At 43.6% G+C, this 15,806-nt stretch overlaps 1 protein-coding gene across 1 annotated transcript in view; it reads right to left on the bottom strand.

Annotated features, from left to right (window-relative positions):
* Positions 1-14,658, bottom strand: part of ANO4 (anoctamin 4) — a 434,401-nt gene extending 419,743 nt beyond the window's left edge. Inside the window, exon 1 of the mRNA XM_052640010.1 lies at positions 14,538-14,658. Within this exon, the coding sequence (XP_052495970.1) occupies positions 14,538-14,658 (121 nt within the window). The remainder of the gene's footprint in view (positions 1-14,537) is intronic.
* Between the last annotated feature and the right edge of the window lie 1,148 nt (positions 14,659-15,806).

Below are 15,806 nucleotides of genomic sequence, written 5' to 3'. Positions count from 1 at the left end.
CCTAGTAGGCTACAGTCCATGGTGTCAAAAACAGTTGGATACGACTGATCGACTTCATTCATTCAATCTACGTCAGACGCCTGGTTCCATCCCTTGAGCACACTGTCTCTCCGCGGCTGTTTCCATGTATGTACAATGGGAATAATAACAGCATTTACTTTATAAAATAATACATAGAAAGTGTACAATTAGTGTTAGCTTTTGGGCTTCCTTAGTGGCTCAGACAATAAGGAATCTGCCTATCAATGCAGAAGACCCAGGTTTGATCCTGGGGTCGGGAAGATCCCTTAGAAAAGTGCATGGCAACCCACTCAAGTGTTCTTGCCTTGAGAATCCCTTGGACAGAGGAGCCTGTCAGGCTACAGTCCATGGGGTCGCGACGAGTTGGACATGACTGAGCAACTAACACTAACTATATTCAAAAAGAACAAAGGTACTTATAAATTGGAATACCATCTAGCAAAGGAAATGAATGAAGCAAAGCAATGCAAAATACTATCAACAGACCTCACAAACATAATGTTTAATGAAAGAAGCACATATATCATACCCAAATGATGTATGACTCTATTTATGAAAATTTCAACAACAAAACTAAATTGAATTATTTATAGATGCATACATAGATGGTAAAACTGTAAGGAAAAGTATCAAAATAATTAGCACAAAAATAATTAGTCAGCATGGTGATTTCACTTGGTAAGAAAGAAAACCGTTTGAATTGTGAGAAAGTACAGGGAATGAGGGTGTGCGCCACAGTGCTGAGGATGTCCTATTCTTGACGTAGGTGGTGGTCACAAGGTATTCATTTTAGAATTATTTGTTAAATTATCAATCTGTCTTGACCACCTCTCTGTATATACAATAGCTTTTTTACAAAAATAAAGAGGGACAGAAATTACAGTAGGGCAAGATGTAGAAATGCAAATTCTGCATGAAATGTCTAAGAAAATGAAATGGTGGTGGATTCATAAAACAGTAGTCATTGACTACATACTCCTTGTCAGGCACTGAGCTAAAAATCCGTTACTTCATTTCCATCATTATTTCATTTGTGCTCCAAAAAGACTCTTTTAGGTTAGGTATGATTATCCCACTATCTAGAGGCTCACAAATTAGAGACCTTGCCCAGAATCACACTTCAGGGAAGTCACAAAGCTGGAATTAAAACCTAGGTTTGTTGGGCATATACCCTGAGAAGACCATAATTTGAAATTATTAGTCAGTTCAGTTCCATCACTCAGTCATGTCCGACTCTTTGCAACCCCATGGACTGCAGCACGCCAGGCCTCCCTGTCCATCACCAAGTCCTGGAGTTCACTCAAACTCACGTCCATTGAGTCAGTGATGCCATCTAACTATCTCATCTTCCGTCATCCCCTTTTCCTCCCACCTTCAATCTTTCTCAGAATCAGGATCTTTTCAAATGAGTCAGTTCTTTCCATTAGGTGGCCAAAGTATTGGAGTTTCAACTTCAGCATCAGTCCTTACAATGAATATTCAGGACTGATTTCCTTTAGAATGGACTGGTTGGATCCCTTGCAGTCCAAGGGACTCTCAACAGTCTTCTCCAACACCACAGTTCAAAAGCATCAATTCTTCGGCACTCAGCTTTCTTTATAGTGCAACTCTCACATCCATACATGACCACTGGAAAAACTTTAGCTCTGACTAGACAAACCTTTGTTGGCAAAGTAATGTCTCTGCTTTTTAATATACTGTCTAGGATGGTCATAACTGAGTGTCTTTTAATTTCATGGCTACAGTCACCATCTGCAGTGATTTTGGAGCCCCCCAAAATAAAGTCTGTCACTGTTTCCATTGTTTCCCCATCTATTTGCCATGAAGTGATGGGACCAGATGCCATGATTTTAGTTTTCTGAATGTTGAGCTTTAAAACAACTTTTTCACTCTCCTCTTTCACTTTCATCAAGAGGCTCTTTAGTTCTTCTTCGCTTTCTGCTATAAGGGTAGTGTCATCTGCATATCTGAGGTGATTGATATTTCTCACAGCAATCTGAATTCCAGCTTGTGCTTCATCCAGTCCAGCATTTCTCATTATGTACTCTGCATATAAGTTAAATAAGCAAGGTGAAAATATACAGCCTTGACGTACTCCTTTCCTGATTTGGAACCAGTCTGTTGTTCCATGTCCAGTTCTAACTGTTGCTTCTTGACCTACATACAGATTTCTCAGGAAGCAGGTCAGATGGTCTGGTATTCCCATCTCTTGAAGAATTTTCCAAAGTTTGTTGTGATCCACACAGTCAACGGCTTTGGCGTAGTCAATAAAGCAGAAGAAGTAAATGTTTTTCTGGAACTCTCTTGCTTTTTTGATGATCCAATGGATGTTGGCAATTTGATCTCTGGTTTCTCTGCCTTTTGTAAATCCACCTTGAACATCTGGAAGTTCATGGTTCACATGCTGTTGAAGACTGGCTTGCAGAATTTTCAGCATTACTTTGCTAGTGTGTGAGATGAGTGCAATGGTGCGGTAGTTTGAGCATTCTTTGGCATTGCCCTTCTTTGAGACTGGAATGAAAACTGACCTTTTCCAGTCCTGTGGCCACTGCTGAGTTTTCCAAATTTGCTGGCATGTTGAGTGCAGCACTTTCACAGCATCATCTTTTAGGATTTGAAATAGTTCAACTGGAATTTCATCACCTCCACTAGCTTTGTTCGTTGTGATGCTTCTTCCTAAGGCCCACTTGACCTCACATTTCAGGATATCTACCTCTATGTGAGTGATCACATCATTGTGATTATCTGGGTCATGAAAATCTTTTTTTATATAGTTCTTCTGTGTATTCTTGCCACCTCTTCTTAAAATCTTCTGCTTCTGTTAGGTCCAAACCATTTCTGTCCTTTATTGAGCCCATCTTTGCATGAGAAGTTCCCTTGGTATCTCTAATTTTCTTGAAGAGATCTCTAGTCTTTTCCATTCTATTGTTTTCCTCTCTTTCTTTGCACTGATCACTGGGGAAGGCTTTCTTATCTCTCCTTGCTATTCTTTGGAATTCTGCATTCAAATGGGTATATCTTTCTTTTTCTCCTTTGCCCTTTGCTTCTCTTCTTTTCACAGCTATTTATAAGGCCTCCTCAGACCTTCTCACAGAGAAGGCAATGGCACTCCACTCCAGTACTCTTGCCTGGAAAATCCCATGGGCAGAGGAGCCTGGAAGGCTGCAGTCCATGGGGCTGCTGAGGGTCGAACACGACTGAGTGACTTCACTTTCACTTTTCACTTTCATGCATTGGAGAAGAAAATGGCAACCCACTCCGGTGTTCTTGCCTGGAGAAGCCCAGGGACGGGGGAGCCTGGTGTGCTGCCGTCTATGGGGTCAAACAGAGTCGGACACGACTGAAGTGACCTAGCAGCAGCAGCAGACCTTCTCAGACCTCCTCCTCAGACCTCAGTTTTGCCTTTTTGCATTTCTTGAGGATGGCCTTGATCCCTGCCTCCTGTACAATGTCACGAACCTCTGTCCACAGTTCTTCAGACACTTTATCAGATCTAATCCCTTGAATCTATTTGTCACTTCCACTGTATAATCATAATGGATTTGATTTAGGTCATACTTGAATGGTCTAGTGGTTTTCCCTACTTTCTTCAATTTAAGTTTGAACTTGGCAATAAGGAGTTCATGATCTCAGCCGTAGTCAGCTCCTGGTCTTCTTTTAGCTGACTGTATAGAGCTTCTCCATTTTTCATCCCAATGTTCACTGAAGCACTATCTACACTAGCTAGGACACTAAATGTCCCTCAACATAGGAATGGATAAAGAAGATGTGTACATATATACAATGGAATACTACTCAGTCCTTAAAAGGAATAGAAAAGTGTCATATGCAGAGATATGGCAACCCACTCCAGTGTTCTTGCCTGGAGAATCCCAGGGAAGGCGGAGCCTGGTGGGCTGCTGTCTATGGGGTCGCATAGAGTTGGACACGACTAAAGCAACTTAGCAACAGAGACTGTCATCCAGGGTGAAGTCAGAAAGAGAAAAGTAAGTGTATAATATCATTTATACATGGAATCTAGAAAAATGGTACAGATGAACTTATTGGCAAAGCACAAACAGAGACACAGATGTAAAGAACAAACTTATGGATACCAAGGAGGGGAAGGGGAGGTAGGATGAATTGGGAGGTTGGGATTGACATATACACACCACTATGTATAAAATAGATAATTAATGAGAACCTACTGTATAGCACAGGGAACTCTGCTCAGTGCTCTGTGGTGGCCTAAATAGGAAGAAAATATAAAAAAGAATAGATAGATATATATAACTGATACACTTTGCTGTACAGCAGAATTTAACACAACACTGTAAAGCAACCTGATTTTGTTGCAAGAACATACTGATTATAAGTATACGCAAAATAATTTGAGACAAATAAAGTTGGGTTAAGTTTTGTCATATATTCCTGTTAAAGTGGCCTCTGAAAACAGGGTCCATGATTTGATGTCTATCTCATTCTCTGTAGAATTTCATCAAATAAATAAATGACTGTCGAACATGTAGCACCAGATACAGTAGGAACCCACCTAACCCAGCTTATGTTAATAATCTGTCCTCTTTCTGTCTTTGCCTCTGTTCTCAAATATTGGCTTGCTGCTGCTGCTGCTGCTAAGTTGCTTCAGTCGTGTCCGACTCTGTGCGACCCCACAGACAGCAGCCCACCAGGCTTCCCTGTCCCTGGGATTCTCCAGGCAAGGACACTGGAGTGGGTTGCCATTTCCTTCTCCAATGCATGAAAGTAGAAAGTCGCTCAGTTGTGTCCAACTCTTCACCACCCCATGGACTGCAGCCAACCAGCCTCCTCCGTCCATGGATTTTCCAGGCAAGAGTACTGGAGTGGGGTGCCATTGCCTTCTCGGAAATATTGGCTTAGTATAAGACAAACCTAGTGCTTTTTAAATTAATTTTTTACTGGAGATAGATGGTGAGTAAGAATGGGAGAGGGAAATTGACAAAAAAATTCAACTTAGAGGGAATAAATGAGAATTAAAGGATAGGAAAAAATAAGACAAAGAGAAAATATGAAATAAAATGGTAGAATTAAGTTCGAATACACTAGTAATAACAATACATGTAAATGGTCTAAATTTGCTGTTTAAGAGATTGTGAAATGGATTTCAAAAACAAAAAAAAATCAACTAAGTGCTATTTATAAGAGAAACACCTATAACAGAAGGACACAGAGATGTTGAACGTAAAAGAGATAAAAAGATACAACAAGCACTAATCAAATAAAGCTAGAGGTACTATGTTAATTTTAGATGAAAAAGGTTTTAAGACAAAAAGCATTATTAAGCATAAAGAGGGGTAATAAATAATGATAAAAGGTTCAGGAAGGTTCGATAAAAGGTTCTATTCTTCAGGAAGATATAAAAAATGTTACATCTGAGCTATTTAAGATCAAACAACCTCAAAATATATGAAGCAAAAATTAATAGAGCTACAAGGAGAAACTGACAAATCCATCATCAGAGGGGAAGATTTTAACATACTTAATAACTGGTTGAGCAAGGAAAATTTTAGTGAAAATACAGAAAATTTGAGACTGCAAATCACTCGGGCATTTGTTAGAGTGAAGAGCTTGATTTATAGCTCTGGGTGGGCCTGGAATTCTGCATATTTTTCAGCACTATTGAGATACAACTGATGGTTGCATTTCTAATAGAATCCCAGGTCATGCCATTGCTACCAGTCTAGGGTCTCCAAGCCCCGGTAAAATCCTCCCCTGGAATCCACAGTCCACAAAGTCTGAGAGAACATCTCACCCACAAGAAAGGAAAGACATACTAAGAAAAAAAGAAAATATTTTCATTAAACCCTTAAAACCATATTAGAAATCTGCTGATACATATAGACAGATGAAACTCAATAATTACCAAACTGATAATGATACATAACTATTGACATTATCAAAAAGTTCACAATTCATTTAATTACCACTCTACAGTAGTATACTAGAAATAAAATTTAATTTTTAAAAAGATATATTTATTATGTGGAGAGTGAGCTACAACTGCTTACCACATCTTCATCGCGTTTTTTTTTTTTTTTTTGTAAATCACTTAAAATTGTTTATAAAATGCTCTAAAAAATCCACTAGTAAGAAAACAAAACGTCAATCATGTGGATGGGATGTGTGTCTATATGTGCGTATGTTCCTTAGAATACTGGTGTGATTTACTCCATGTCTGCTGTGTATTTTATAGGCTTACAGAAAAGTTTAATATTCAAGGGCAACCCTTTCCTGCTTGCTGCTATAGCCTGTATCTCATCCCCTAACCTCCCTGAGCCTCAAATTCTTCCTTTACATTGTGACTGAAATTCATTCATTTAAAAACACTGAGTGCCTACCACACAGAGTAGCTGCAGGCTGGCCCCAGGTAGGAACTGGTGCCTTGGAAAGTCTCCCTAAGGTGCTGATGAATTAATCAAAGTGTAGAGTGTGCTTCACTCCACAGAGCTTTCCCTACAACAACACTAAACACACCAGAGTGCTGTGTACTATAATGCTCCAGGGCTTTCTAGGTTTTCATAACATTTTCGTCTTTGCTTTTTCATGTGACACGGCAGCAGCACCAGGAGACAGGCAGGGCAGGGACCAGATGTAATAGTAGTAAGTTCCCAACATGCAAACAAGTTCTGTTCTAAGAGCGAGTTCAAAAGTCCCATTTGTTTTTAAGTCCAACAAAGTTAGCCTAGGTACCCAACTAACATAATCCTATACAGTACTATGCTATAATAGGTTTATAATACTTTTCACACAAATAATACATAAAAAACAAACACAACAAATAAACATTTTTAGTCTTACAATACAGTACCTTGAAAAGTACACTAGTACAGTACAATCCCTTGGACTGCAAGGAGATCCAACCAGTCCATCCTAAAGGAAATCAGTCCTGAATATTCATTGGAAAGACTGATGCTAAAGCTGAGACTCCAATACTTCAGCCACCTGATGCAAAGAACTGACTCATTTGCAAAGACCCTGATGCTGGAAAAGATTGAAAAGGAGAAGCGGGCAACAGAGGATGAGATAGTTGGATGGCATCACCGACTCAATGGACAGGAGTTTGAGTAAGGTCCAGGAGTTGGTGATGGACAGGGAAGCCTGGTGCGCTGCAGTCCATGGGGTCACAAAGAGTCGGACACAACTGAGCGACTGAACTGAACAGTGCAACAGCTAGCATTCAGAGATTGGCACCAAGTGAACAGGCAAGAAGAGTTACTACCTGGAGGAGGCAGATGAGGTGGGAGATGACAGAGCTGAAAGATCATCAGCGACAGGAGATGGAGGACAAGCTGCAGTTTCACTCACACCTGACCTTGACAGAAAGCATGTTTGCATCTTTGAAAGTTTGCAGCTTAAAGGTTCGTATGTAGGGGACTTGCTGTACTAGGAATGGTTCTCTCCTCTGCATCTCCCACTGGACCTGAGCTAGACCCAAACCCCTGGAGGGCAAAGTCAATGCTTATTCACCTTGTGTCCACAGTGCCTGGCTCTGCCTAATACATAAAAAGCACAATAAATGTTTGCCAAAGACTCTAGCAAGCTTTCAAATACTTCAGTCACCGTTCCTGCATTTTAAACACAGGGCCTGATATTCATTATCTCAGCTTCCCTTTGATTCCACTCTCACAGACACAGTGGCAAAAAGACTTTCCAGGAATCCTAATTAGAGAAAACCTTTTCCTTTCCTTTTGTTTCCTCCTTGTACCTTTTTGATTCAGTGTTGAAAAGCCTACATTCTTTGTCATTTTTTTCCAGAAGGTAAATATCCACACCTCATTATTCACGGAGAAGGCAATGGCAACCCACTCCAATACTCTTGCCTGGAAAATCCCATGGACAGAGGAGCCTGGTAGGCTGCAGTCCATGGGGTCGCGAAGAGTCGGGACATGACTGAGTGACTTCACTTTCACTTATCACTTTCATGCACTGGAGAAGGAAATGGCAACCCACTCCAGTGTTCTTGCCTGGAGAATCCCAGGGACGGCGGAGCCTGGTGGGCTGCCATCTATGGTTTTGCACAGAGATGGACACAACTGAAGTGACTTAGCAGCAGCAGCAGCATTATTAATTACAATGTACTAAGATTCATGAAAATGGTTTTTAATTTTGTTCTTACTTCCAGAACCCACAACAGTGCCTGACACATAATAAGCACTCACAAAATATATGTTGAATTGTTTGTTCTAGAAACTTTGTTAGTAGCCATGAACAGTTTGTTTAGGACTAAGTTCTAATAGTAAAATCCACATGCCTATTACAAAGAACATCATGTTTTAAAGGAAAAGATTAAAGTGCTTCTTCATAGGATCAAAATAAAATTTTAATTTTACCCCAGAAAGAAACTTCTTAAGTGTGAAGGGCTGAAGGTCAAAAACTAATCTGTGCAGGCTTCACTGCAGCTTCTTAATCAAAAAGGATCCTAATCAATGTTGACCATGAATGCTTGGATTGCATAATAACAAGCATGCCAGTTGGTGGAGGACAAGAACAAGAGATGCCTTCAAATAGCCCCTTAGATGTTTTTTGCAGCTAAAGCATGACTTCTAGCCTACTAGCATACCTCAGATTTCACCTCGTAGTGTGGACGCTTCTGCTCTGTTGTTCATTTCTATTTTCCGAAGGATAAAAGTTTTGTTGTGTGTGTGTCTGCTCAGTTGTGTCCAACTCTTTGTGATCCCATGGACTGTATAGCCCACCAGGCAACTCTCTCCATGGGATTCTCCAGGAAAGAATATAGCAGAGAGTTGCCATTTCCTACGCTAGGGGATCTTCCTGACCTAGAGATCAAACCTGTGTTTCCTGCATTGGCAGGTGGATTCCTTATTGCTGTGCCACTTGGGAAGCCCAAAAGTTTCGTTACTTACTTGCAATAGGAAAATGAAGTCTTAAAAATGTATGTGTGGTGTACTACCTTTCTCCTACTGCCCATTCAGTCTTTTAGTTGATCAGACTGGCAAGGATTGTTCACCCAGTATGTGCCAGCTGCTGTGCTAGGCACCAGGGACTTACCTGCTGGTCCAGTGGCTAAAACTCTGCACTCCCAATGCAGGGGACAAGGGTTTGATCACTGGTCAGGGAATCAGGTCTCACATGCTGCAACTAAGTGTTCCAATGCTGCGACTAAAGATCTTGCATGCTGCAATGAAGTGCCAAAACTAAGACCTGGTGCAGCCAAATAAGTAAATAAATAGCTTTTAAAAAAAAAAAAAAAACGGTATTATAGGCACTGAAAAAAAAAAAGATGCAGTCCTTGGCCTTTGGGACTTTACAACCCACAGAGAGAAGTCTTTATTATACCACCAAAAAAAAAAGTTGTTCAGGAGAGGAGTAATCTGAAAGGTTCCAAGAGAAGAACACAGCAGGATGGGGAGGTCAAAAGCGAGGGGGCATGAACCTCATAAAGGAGGAGGGGGCTGTGTTTCAGAGGATGGGCCAAGTCCAGACACCTGAGAAAACCAGGCGCAATCAGCCACCTCCCTCCCTAAAAAGTTGGATGCCTGGACCAAGAGCAGCAGGAAAGAAGGATGGACAACTCCTGAACGGCCTTGTTTGTCAATGTAGGGAAGTCAGACTTTGACCTGCAAGCAGAGGGTATCCCTTGGAGAGTTTTAAGGATAGAAATAACAGGATTCGATTTGCAGCGGGATCAAAGAGGCTTGGACAGAGGCAGAGACAGTTGGGAGGCTGCTACTACAGTCAAAATTGGCAGTGACCTCGACTAGGATAGGAGCAGTGGGAAAGAAGAGGGAAAACCAGAGGATAAAAACTTTAAGGAAGAAGAATCAGTGGAACTTAGTGGCTGAGAGTACATGGGTTGAGAGAGGCAGTTGACAGTAACAGCCATGCTTACTGAGTACTTACTACGTGTCACTCATAAGCTCTTACAAGTACTGTTGCATTTAAACCTCAGAGAGATCCCATTTTGCAGATAAGAAAATTGAGGCCCCAGAGGTGAATTTGTTTGCCTAAGGTCACTGTTAGTGTGTGCTGATAAGAGAGGATTCAAAGATGACTCCCAAGATTCCAGCCTCAGTACTAGATAGAGCATGCTGACCCCTGCCAACCTCTCCTGTGTTGAACGTCATGCTCTACCAACGCTGTGTCGCTCCCCTCACCTTTGTTCATGCTGTTGCCCCTCCCTGGAATACCCTTCTTCTCCCAGTTGGACTTTTAACATCATCTCCTCTGGGTAACACTTTCCAACCTCTCCCTCACTCCCCGCAGCCCCTCTCCTGCAACATCGCGTCATAATTCTCTTTAGGAGTCTAGCTCCTCCAGCTGATGCTGCCATCCTAAGAGAAAGAGTGAGATCTCATTTATTCTGGTATTCCAGGGTAGAGTCTGGAACATAGTTTGAGCTCAGTAGCTGGACTAATTCTACAGAATATAGGTACAGGAGAGGAATTCTGTTTTGGGCACAATGAGTTTGCAATGCCAGAGGAGCATACACATGAAGAAGTCAAGCAGACAGCTGGTTAGACAAGCATACTACAAACAAGAAAAGAAGCTCTAAGTTGGTGATTCCTATCTGGGAGTCACTGGATAAAGACAAGGGCTTCCCAGGCAGCGCAGTGGTAAAGAATCCACCTGCCAACGCAGGAGACTCAAGAGATGCGAGTTGAATCCGGGGATGTGGAAGATCCCCTGGAATAGGAAACGGCAACCCAATCCAGTATTCTTGCCTGGAAAATTCCATGGATAGAAGAGCCTGGTGGGCTTCAGTCCACAGGGCTGCAAAGAGTCAGAGGTGACCGAACATGCATGCATCAATAAAGACAAAGCGCTAGGAAGGGACGTACGTCCTGGGCTCTCGTCCTTTTTGCTTCCCTCCATTTCCATGTTACATAGTTAGGCTTGGCCCTTAGTGTGCCCCTCTCCTACCCTCTTCCAATCAGAAGTTCTGAGCTTCTGGTCATCCACTGCCTTTGGCCTTTGCTCGAGCCTATTAACTCCTTGAGTTAATCCACAGAGCCATCCATACATGGTGAACATGTGCGTGAACAAGCACATTTTTCTCTTCTTCTAAATTCCCCAGCCTCAGGCTCCCCAGCCAAACTCTCCAGCCTGTATTTGAGCTCCCCATTTATTAGGTGAGATTAAGTAAATTCTTCAGCCTATCTGGGACTGAATTTCCTCAAGTGGATACAGGGCTAAAATTGGACTAGTTTCTTAAAGGTAGTGGTGAGATTTAAATGAGCTAATTTGCACAAAGTACTGTTGTTATTGTGTCTCAGCACACCCCACACTTCTACCTACAACTCTGTCACCCAGTTTACAAGCTTCCTGCTAAGAGACCAACTCTGCACTCAGGGCCACTGTCTCCCATTTGGCAGAGGTCTAAACAATGCCATCCGAATGGCTGAGAGAGATTAGAAAGCCAAGGACAGAACCCAGGCAAACAGCAACAAGAAAAAGAAGCCGGGAGGAAAGAAGCCCTTTAAGAAGTAGCAGGGAAATGAGGGGAGAATAGTTATAATAACAAAACTATCCACAGAGAAGCCTTTTAAGAAGTAGCCGGGAAATGAGGGCAGAATAGCTATAACAACGAAACTGGCTCTGACTGCGTTTCCTTCTCGTCTTCTACTGGCTCTCCGCTCTCGCCACACTGACCTCCCAGCTAGCCTTGGACATGACAAAATCATTCCTGTCCCAAGGCGTTTGCACCTAATTGTTCCCTTTACTAGGAATGCACTTTCCCCACCTTCAAAATGGCTTGTTCCTTTCCTTCATTCACCCTTCTGCTCAAGTATCTCCTCAGAGAGGCTTTCCTTATCTGAAATCTTTCCCACTGTGCTCTATAAGCTCCTTGGGCCCCTTATTAAGCCTCCTAAGATTGGAAGCTGACAGCTCAAAGCCAGGCCAGCAGATCCCACCACAAGTACCTTCCTGATGCAGCTTGGACACAGCCCCTGGGCCTTCTTTTGGATGGCCAAGAATGAATCAAGTCCCAGTCATTTCTCTCTTGTCACTATCCTTGGCCTCATGCACATGGTTACATAATGAGCTAAATGTGGTCAACAGCCTATACCATTGAGAGGACAGGGAAAGAAAGATCAGTAGTGAGTACAAAAGGTAGAGGCATTAAAAATCCAGAATTTTTTAAACTGCACCATCCACTGAACATGTATTTCTTCAAGGACATATTACAGTTATTAATTACCCTAATTTCATTCCATGTTTCTAGAAGATACATATCTAGATGGCTGCCTGAATGTAAAAATTCACACCAAACTACAGAAAAAGCAATTCCAACGTAGGATCAAAAATGCAAATTTGGTTGGGAAGCTAATGAGGTTTAACTGGAGCCTGCTGCTAATGAAATGCATACAGAAGTCAAATTTCTCTCTTAGGAGCCTAAAACACACGGTCTACAGTGTAACTGTTCATTCTCTTGACAGTCCCTGTGTTAAAGATAGGATTAAAAGCATTTATTAAATCAGCCAATTGAATACAAAAATTGAACCCTCTAAATTCTAGACAAGAAACTTAGATGATCCCCCATCATAATATCTAAACCCAAATCCAACAGAATTGAAAGGGGATATTTTTTAAGAGCAGTTTGATGTTCAGAGAGATGAAGGTTCCAGAATTGGACCAAACTCTCATCAGGAAATAAACTCAACAGCATCCAGTGGATGAGGAATGTATTGAATGTGCTCGGTTTGTTTTTCCTGAACTCATTCAGTCATTCAACTCAGGTTGAAAACCTAGATAGATTAATTTATCTTGTTGTGTCTTGGGTCACCTCAGCGTAAACAAAGAAACTAATGTGCACTTAGAGGCCAAGAGTATCCACTTTAGGGATGGTTCAGGGGAGGGAGAACAGTGTGTAAAGAATATATTTAAAATAGCACAAATTTTAACTGATATATTTACTTAAATCTGTCTCAGTTCCCTGTAAGGTTCTAAAGAGAAACTATACAACTCCTAGTTGTAAAAAAAAAAAAAAAAATGATCTGCCACTTTTTCCTTTAATTACTGAAATATACTTGCTTTTCAGTTTCACTTCTGACTTCATTTTCTCCACCTGGCTGCCCAATTAAGCTTTTAAAGCTTCTAGAAAATCATGGAACAGATTATTATGTAAAACCTATTACTGACATCCTCTAGACAAGCATGTGAAATCTAACATCATGTAAAATCCAGAAGTTAGCTCTCTCTGATAGGAAAAGGTGTAAAAATAGATTTCTACCAATGAATAGGACTAAAAACCGATCATAATGTTGAAGTATCCCCAAATGGTAACCCAACAATGACAATGTTATGTGCTAAATGTGCAGCAGGGACAAAAACAACCCAAATCTCTGCAGAAAATGCTCTGAGTTAAAAAAAAAAAAAATAGGCTACTAGTATGCAATTTGTAATCTGCTCACAATTTGTTAGGTTCCCAAGCATCAATTGCAAACCCTCAGAGCCACCTGAGTGATCATTTGCTGCTGCTGCTAAGTCGCTTCAGTCATGTCAGTTTAAATCCCAAGAAAAGGAGACTGACCCCTTTAACCTTGGGAAAATGAGCAGGGGACATCCTTGGCCTGGAGAATGAAGGCTCCATGCCAAATGGCAACAATTTCCCTCCCAAGGAGCCCTGGCTCTGAGATGTCCTCTCAGAACATCCCCCAATCACTGCTCAGTACTTCCATGTTTAAAATGCCTAAAGTAAATGTTATCACAGAAACTGATCGCAAGCCAGGTTAAGGGAAGAGGTCTACTTGAGTTTCTGCCTCATATAACCCATTCTCAGCAGCATCTCTGATAAAGGACGAAAGAGAATTGCTTTTTCCACGCAAGCAGAAATGTTGATAAAGAGGCTTGTTGGTTTCCCCAGCGGCCAGGATTTCTAGCTGAGTCTGAAACCTTCACACTGATTTCATGTTCCTGCAGAATTGTACAATGCCTTAAAAATAATATTTAAGAAATATATTTCTTTAACAATAAACTGGGAAGGGAAAAATATCTTCCATTTCCATGTAACTATTATTTCCAAGCTGAGTTTTTCTGTATTAAAAGCATATTTTGGTGCATATAATTTAACCCCATAGCATCTGTCAAGAGAGATGTTCTCATTCCTAATTTACAGATGGAGAAATGCAAGCGCAGAAAAGTTTAAATAACTTGTTCAAGGTCAGTCAGGGACAAGATGAGCAAGGACTGAACGCAGATCGAACTCCTAGCTTCACACCCTTAGAAAAAGACTCAACACCCGTATCCCTTCCTCTCGGTGGTAAGAAGAGGAAGGAATTTTTCCGGAGTCCCAAAGCCCGCAAACACCTAAAATTTAGGCGTTTTTACCTCCCGGACTCCACAAACTCCCCCTTCCCAGATTCCAGGCAGCCTCCAACTACCACCCCTCCAGCCCCAGGCCAGCGCGCGCTGCAGCCTGCTCCCTCCCTCCCAGACCCTCTCGGGAGCCGAACCCCGAAGTTTCCCGGGATGATCGGACGGCTCCAGGGTCCCGGCCGCCCAAGGCGCCCCAAAAGCCCGCGATCAGCCGCCGTTACCGTATGCCGTGAGAGAGGCCATCCTGGCCCGCGTCCTGCGCAGGCTGGCCCGGGCGTCGGCGACAGCGGCCGCCTGCGTGCCGCGCCCCTGGACGGCGGGCGCCCGGTCCCGCGAAGGCATGCGCTCGGCTCCCGCGGCGCCCGGCCGCCCCACAGCTGAGCATGCCCAGTCCGCCGGCCGCGGCCGCTCGGAGAGGAGCCAGCGGCGCGCAGGTGCCGGGGGCCGGGTCTCGACTGCTAGGGCGTGGGGAGCGAGGACGCACACGGGCCGCGGTGCGCCCGGGCCCCACGGGGATTGAACCTGCCGGGAGGGCGCGCAACCCCGAGAGAGGAGGGGCGAAGCCGGCGGTGGGAGGTGCCGGGCGGAGGCGCCCGGTGACCGCGGCCACACCCGGCGCGCGGCGGGCAGGACCTGGCTGGGTCCAGGCCAAAGAGGGGTGCCCCTCGGGGTGGGGGCGGCAGGGGTGACGCGGGCAAAGGCGGGACCTGGAAGTTCCGACCGCTCCACGGCTTCAGGGACCTGGAACCTCCAGCTCCCTTTCTAGGGAAGTTCCACTGGAGAGCGAGCCTGGGGACATAGAGGTGGGTATGGCTCTCGAGTGCGAGTCCCAGCCCAGGCGACAGTCTCAGAAAGGGTTTCCCTTGAGGCCAAAATCCCGGGGAGAGCCACAGCTCTGTCTTGAAGACTTTTATTAATGAAGTCCTTGACGAGTTCTGACCCCAGCAGAACATACTGTCCTGGCAACACAATCCCATCACCTTGATTCGTGCGCCTGTCTCCCCACGAAGCTGTGACCAGTGTCCTATTCCACTATGACTGCCCTGGCCCTCGATTGGGGCACGAACTCAAACATTCTTTGTTGAATGATTGAATGTCCGAGCCTCTTGCTCGTCCTCTGTGGAAGCCCAGCCATCTGTTGTGAGAACTCTTCATTTAGAATCAGCGTTTGGAACAATGGGGAACAGGGAGAAAGAGATCCGAGAGGCCAGCAGCACCCTTGCGGATGGGGACAAGAGAAAAGGCGAGGCCGCCTAACGCCCCCTCGGGATCAGACGCACCTGAGCCTTTCCGAGTACCAGGTGCAAAGTCACGACGACCCGGGGGTGCACTCCCGGCTTCCTAGCGCGGGACTGACAGTCCTGATCACTAGGGTATTTCGGCCTTGGAAAAACGCTAGCTCCGAGCGAACTGCGGGGCAATGCTGTCAAAGCTATTTAACAGCATTTGGGGTTTTGCCAACTCTCACGGAGGAAAAAAGAGGGCAGAAC

The sequence above is a fragment of the Budorcas taxicolor genome, chromosome 5, assembly GCF_023091745.1.
Source record: "Budorcas taxicolor isolate Tak-1 chromosome 5, Takin1.1, whole genome shotgun sequence".
NCBI lineage: Eukaryota > Metazoa > Chordata > Mammalia > Artiodactyla > Bovidae > Budorcas > Budorcas taxicolor.
This window is presented reverse-complemented; position numbering and strand designations above follow the sequence as displayed.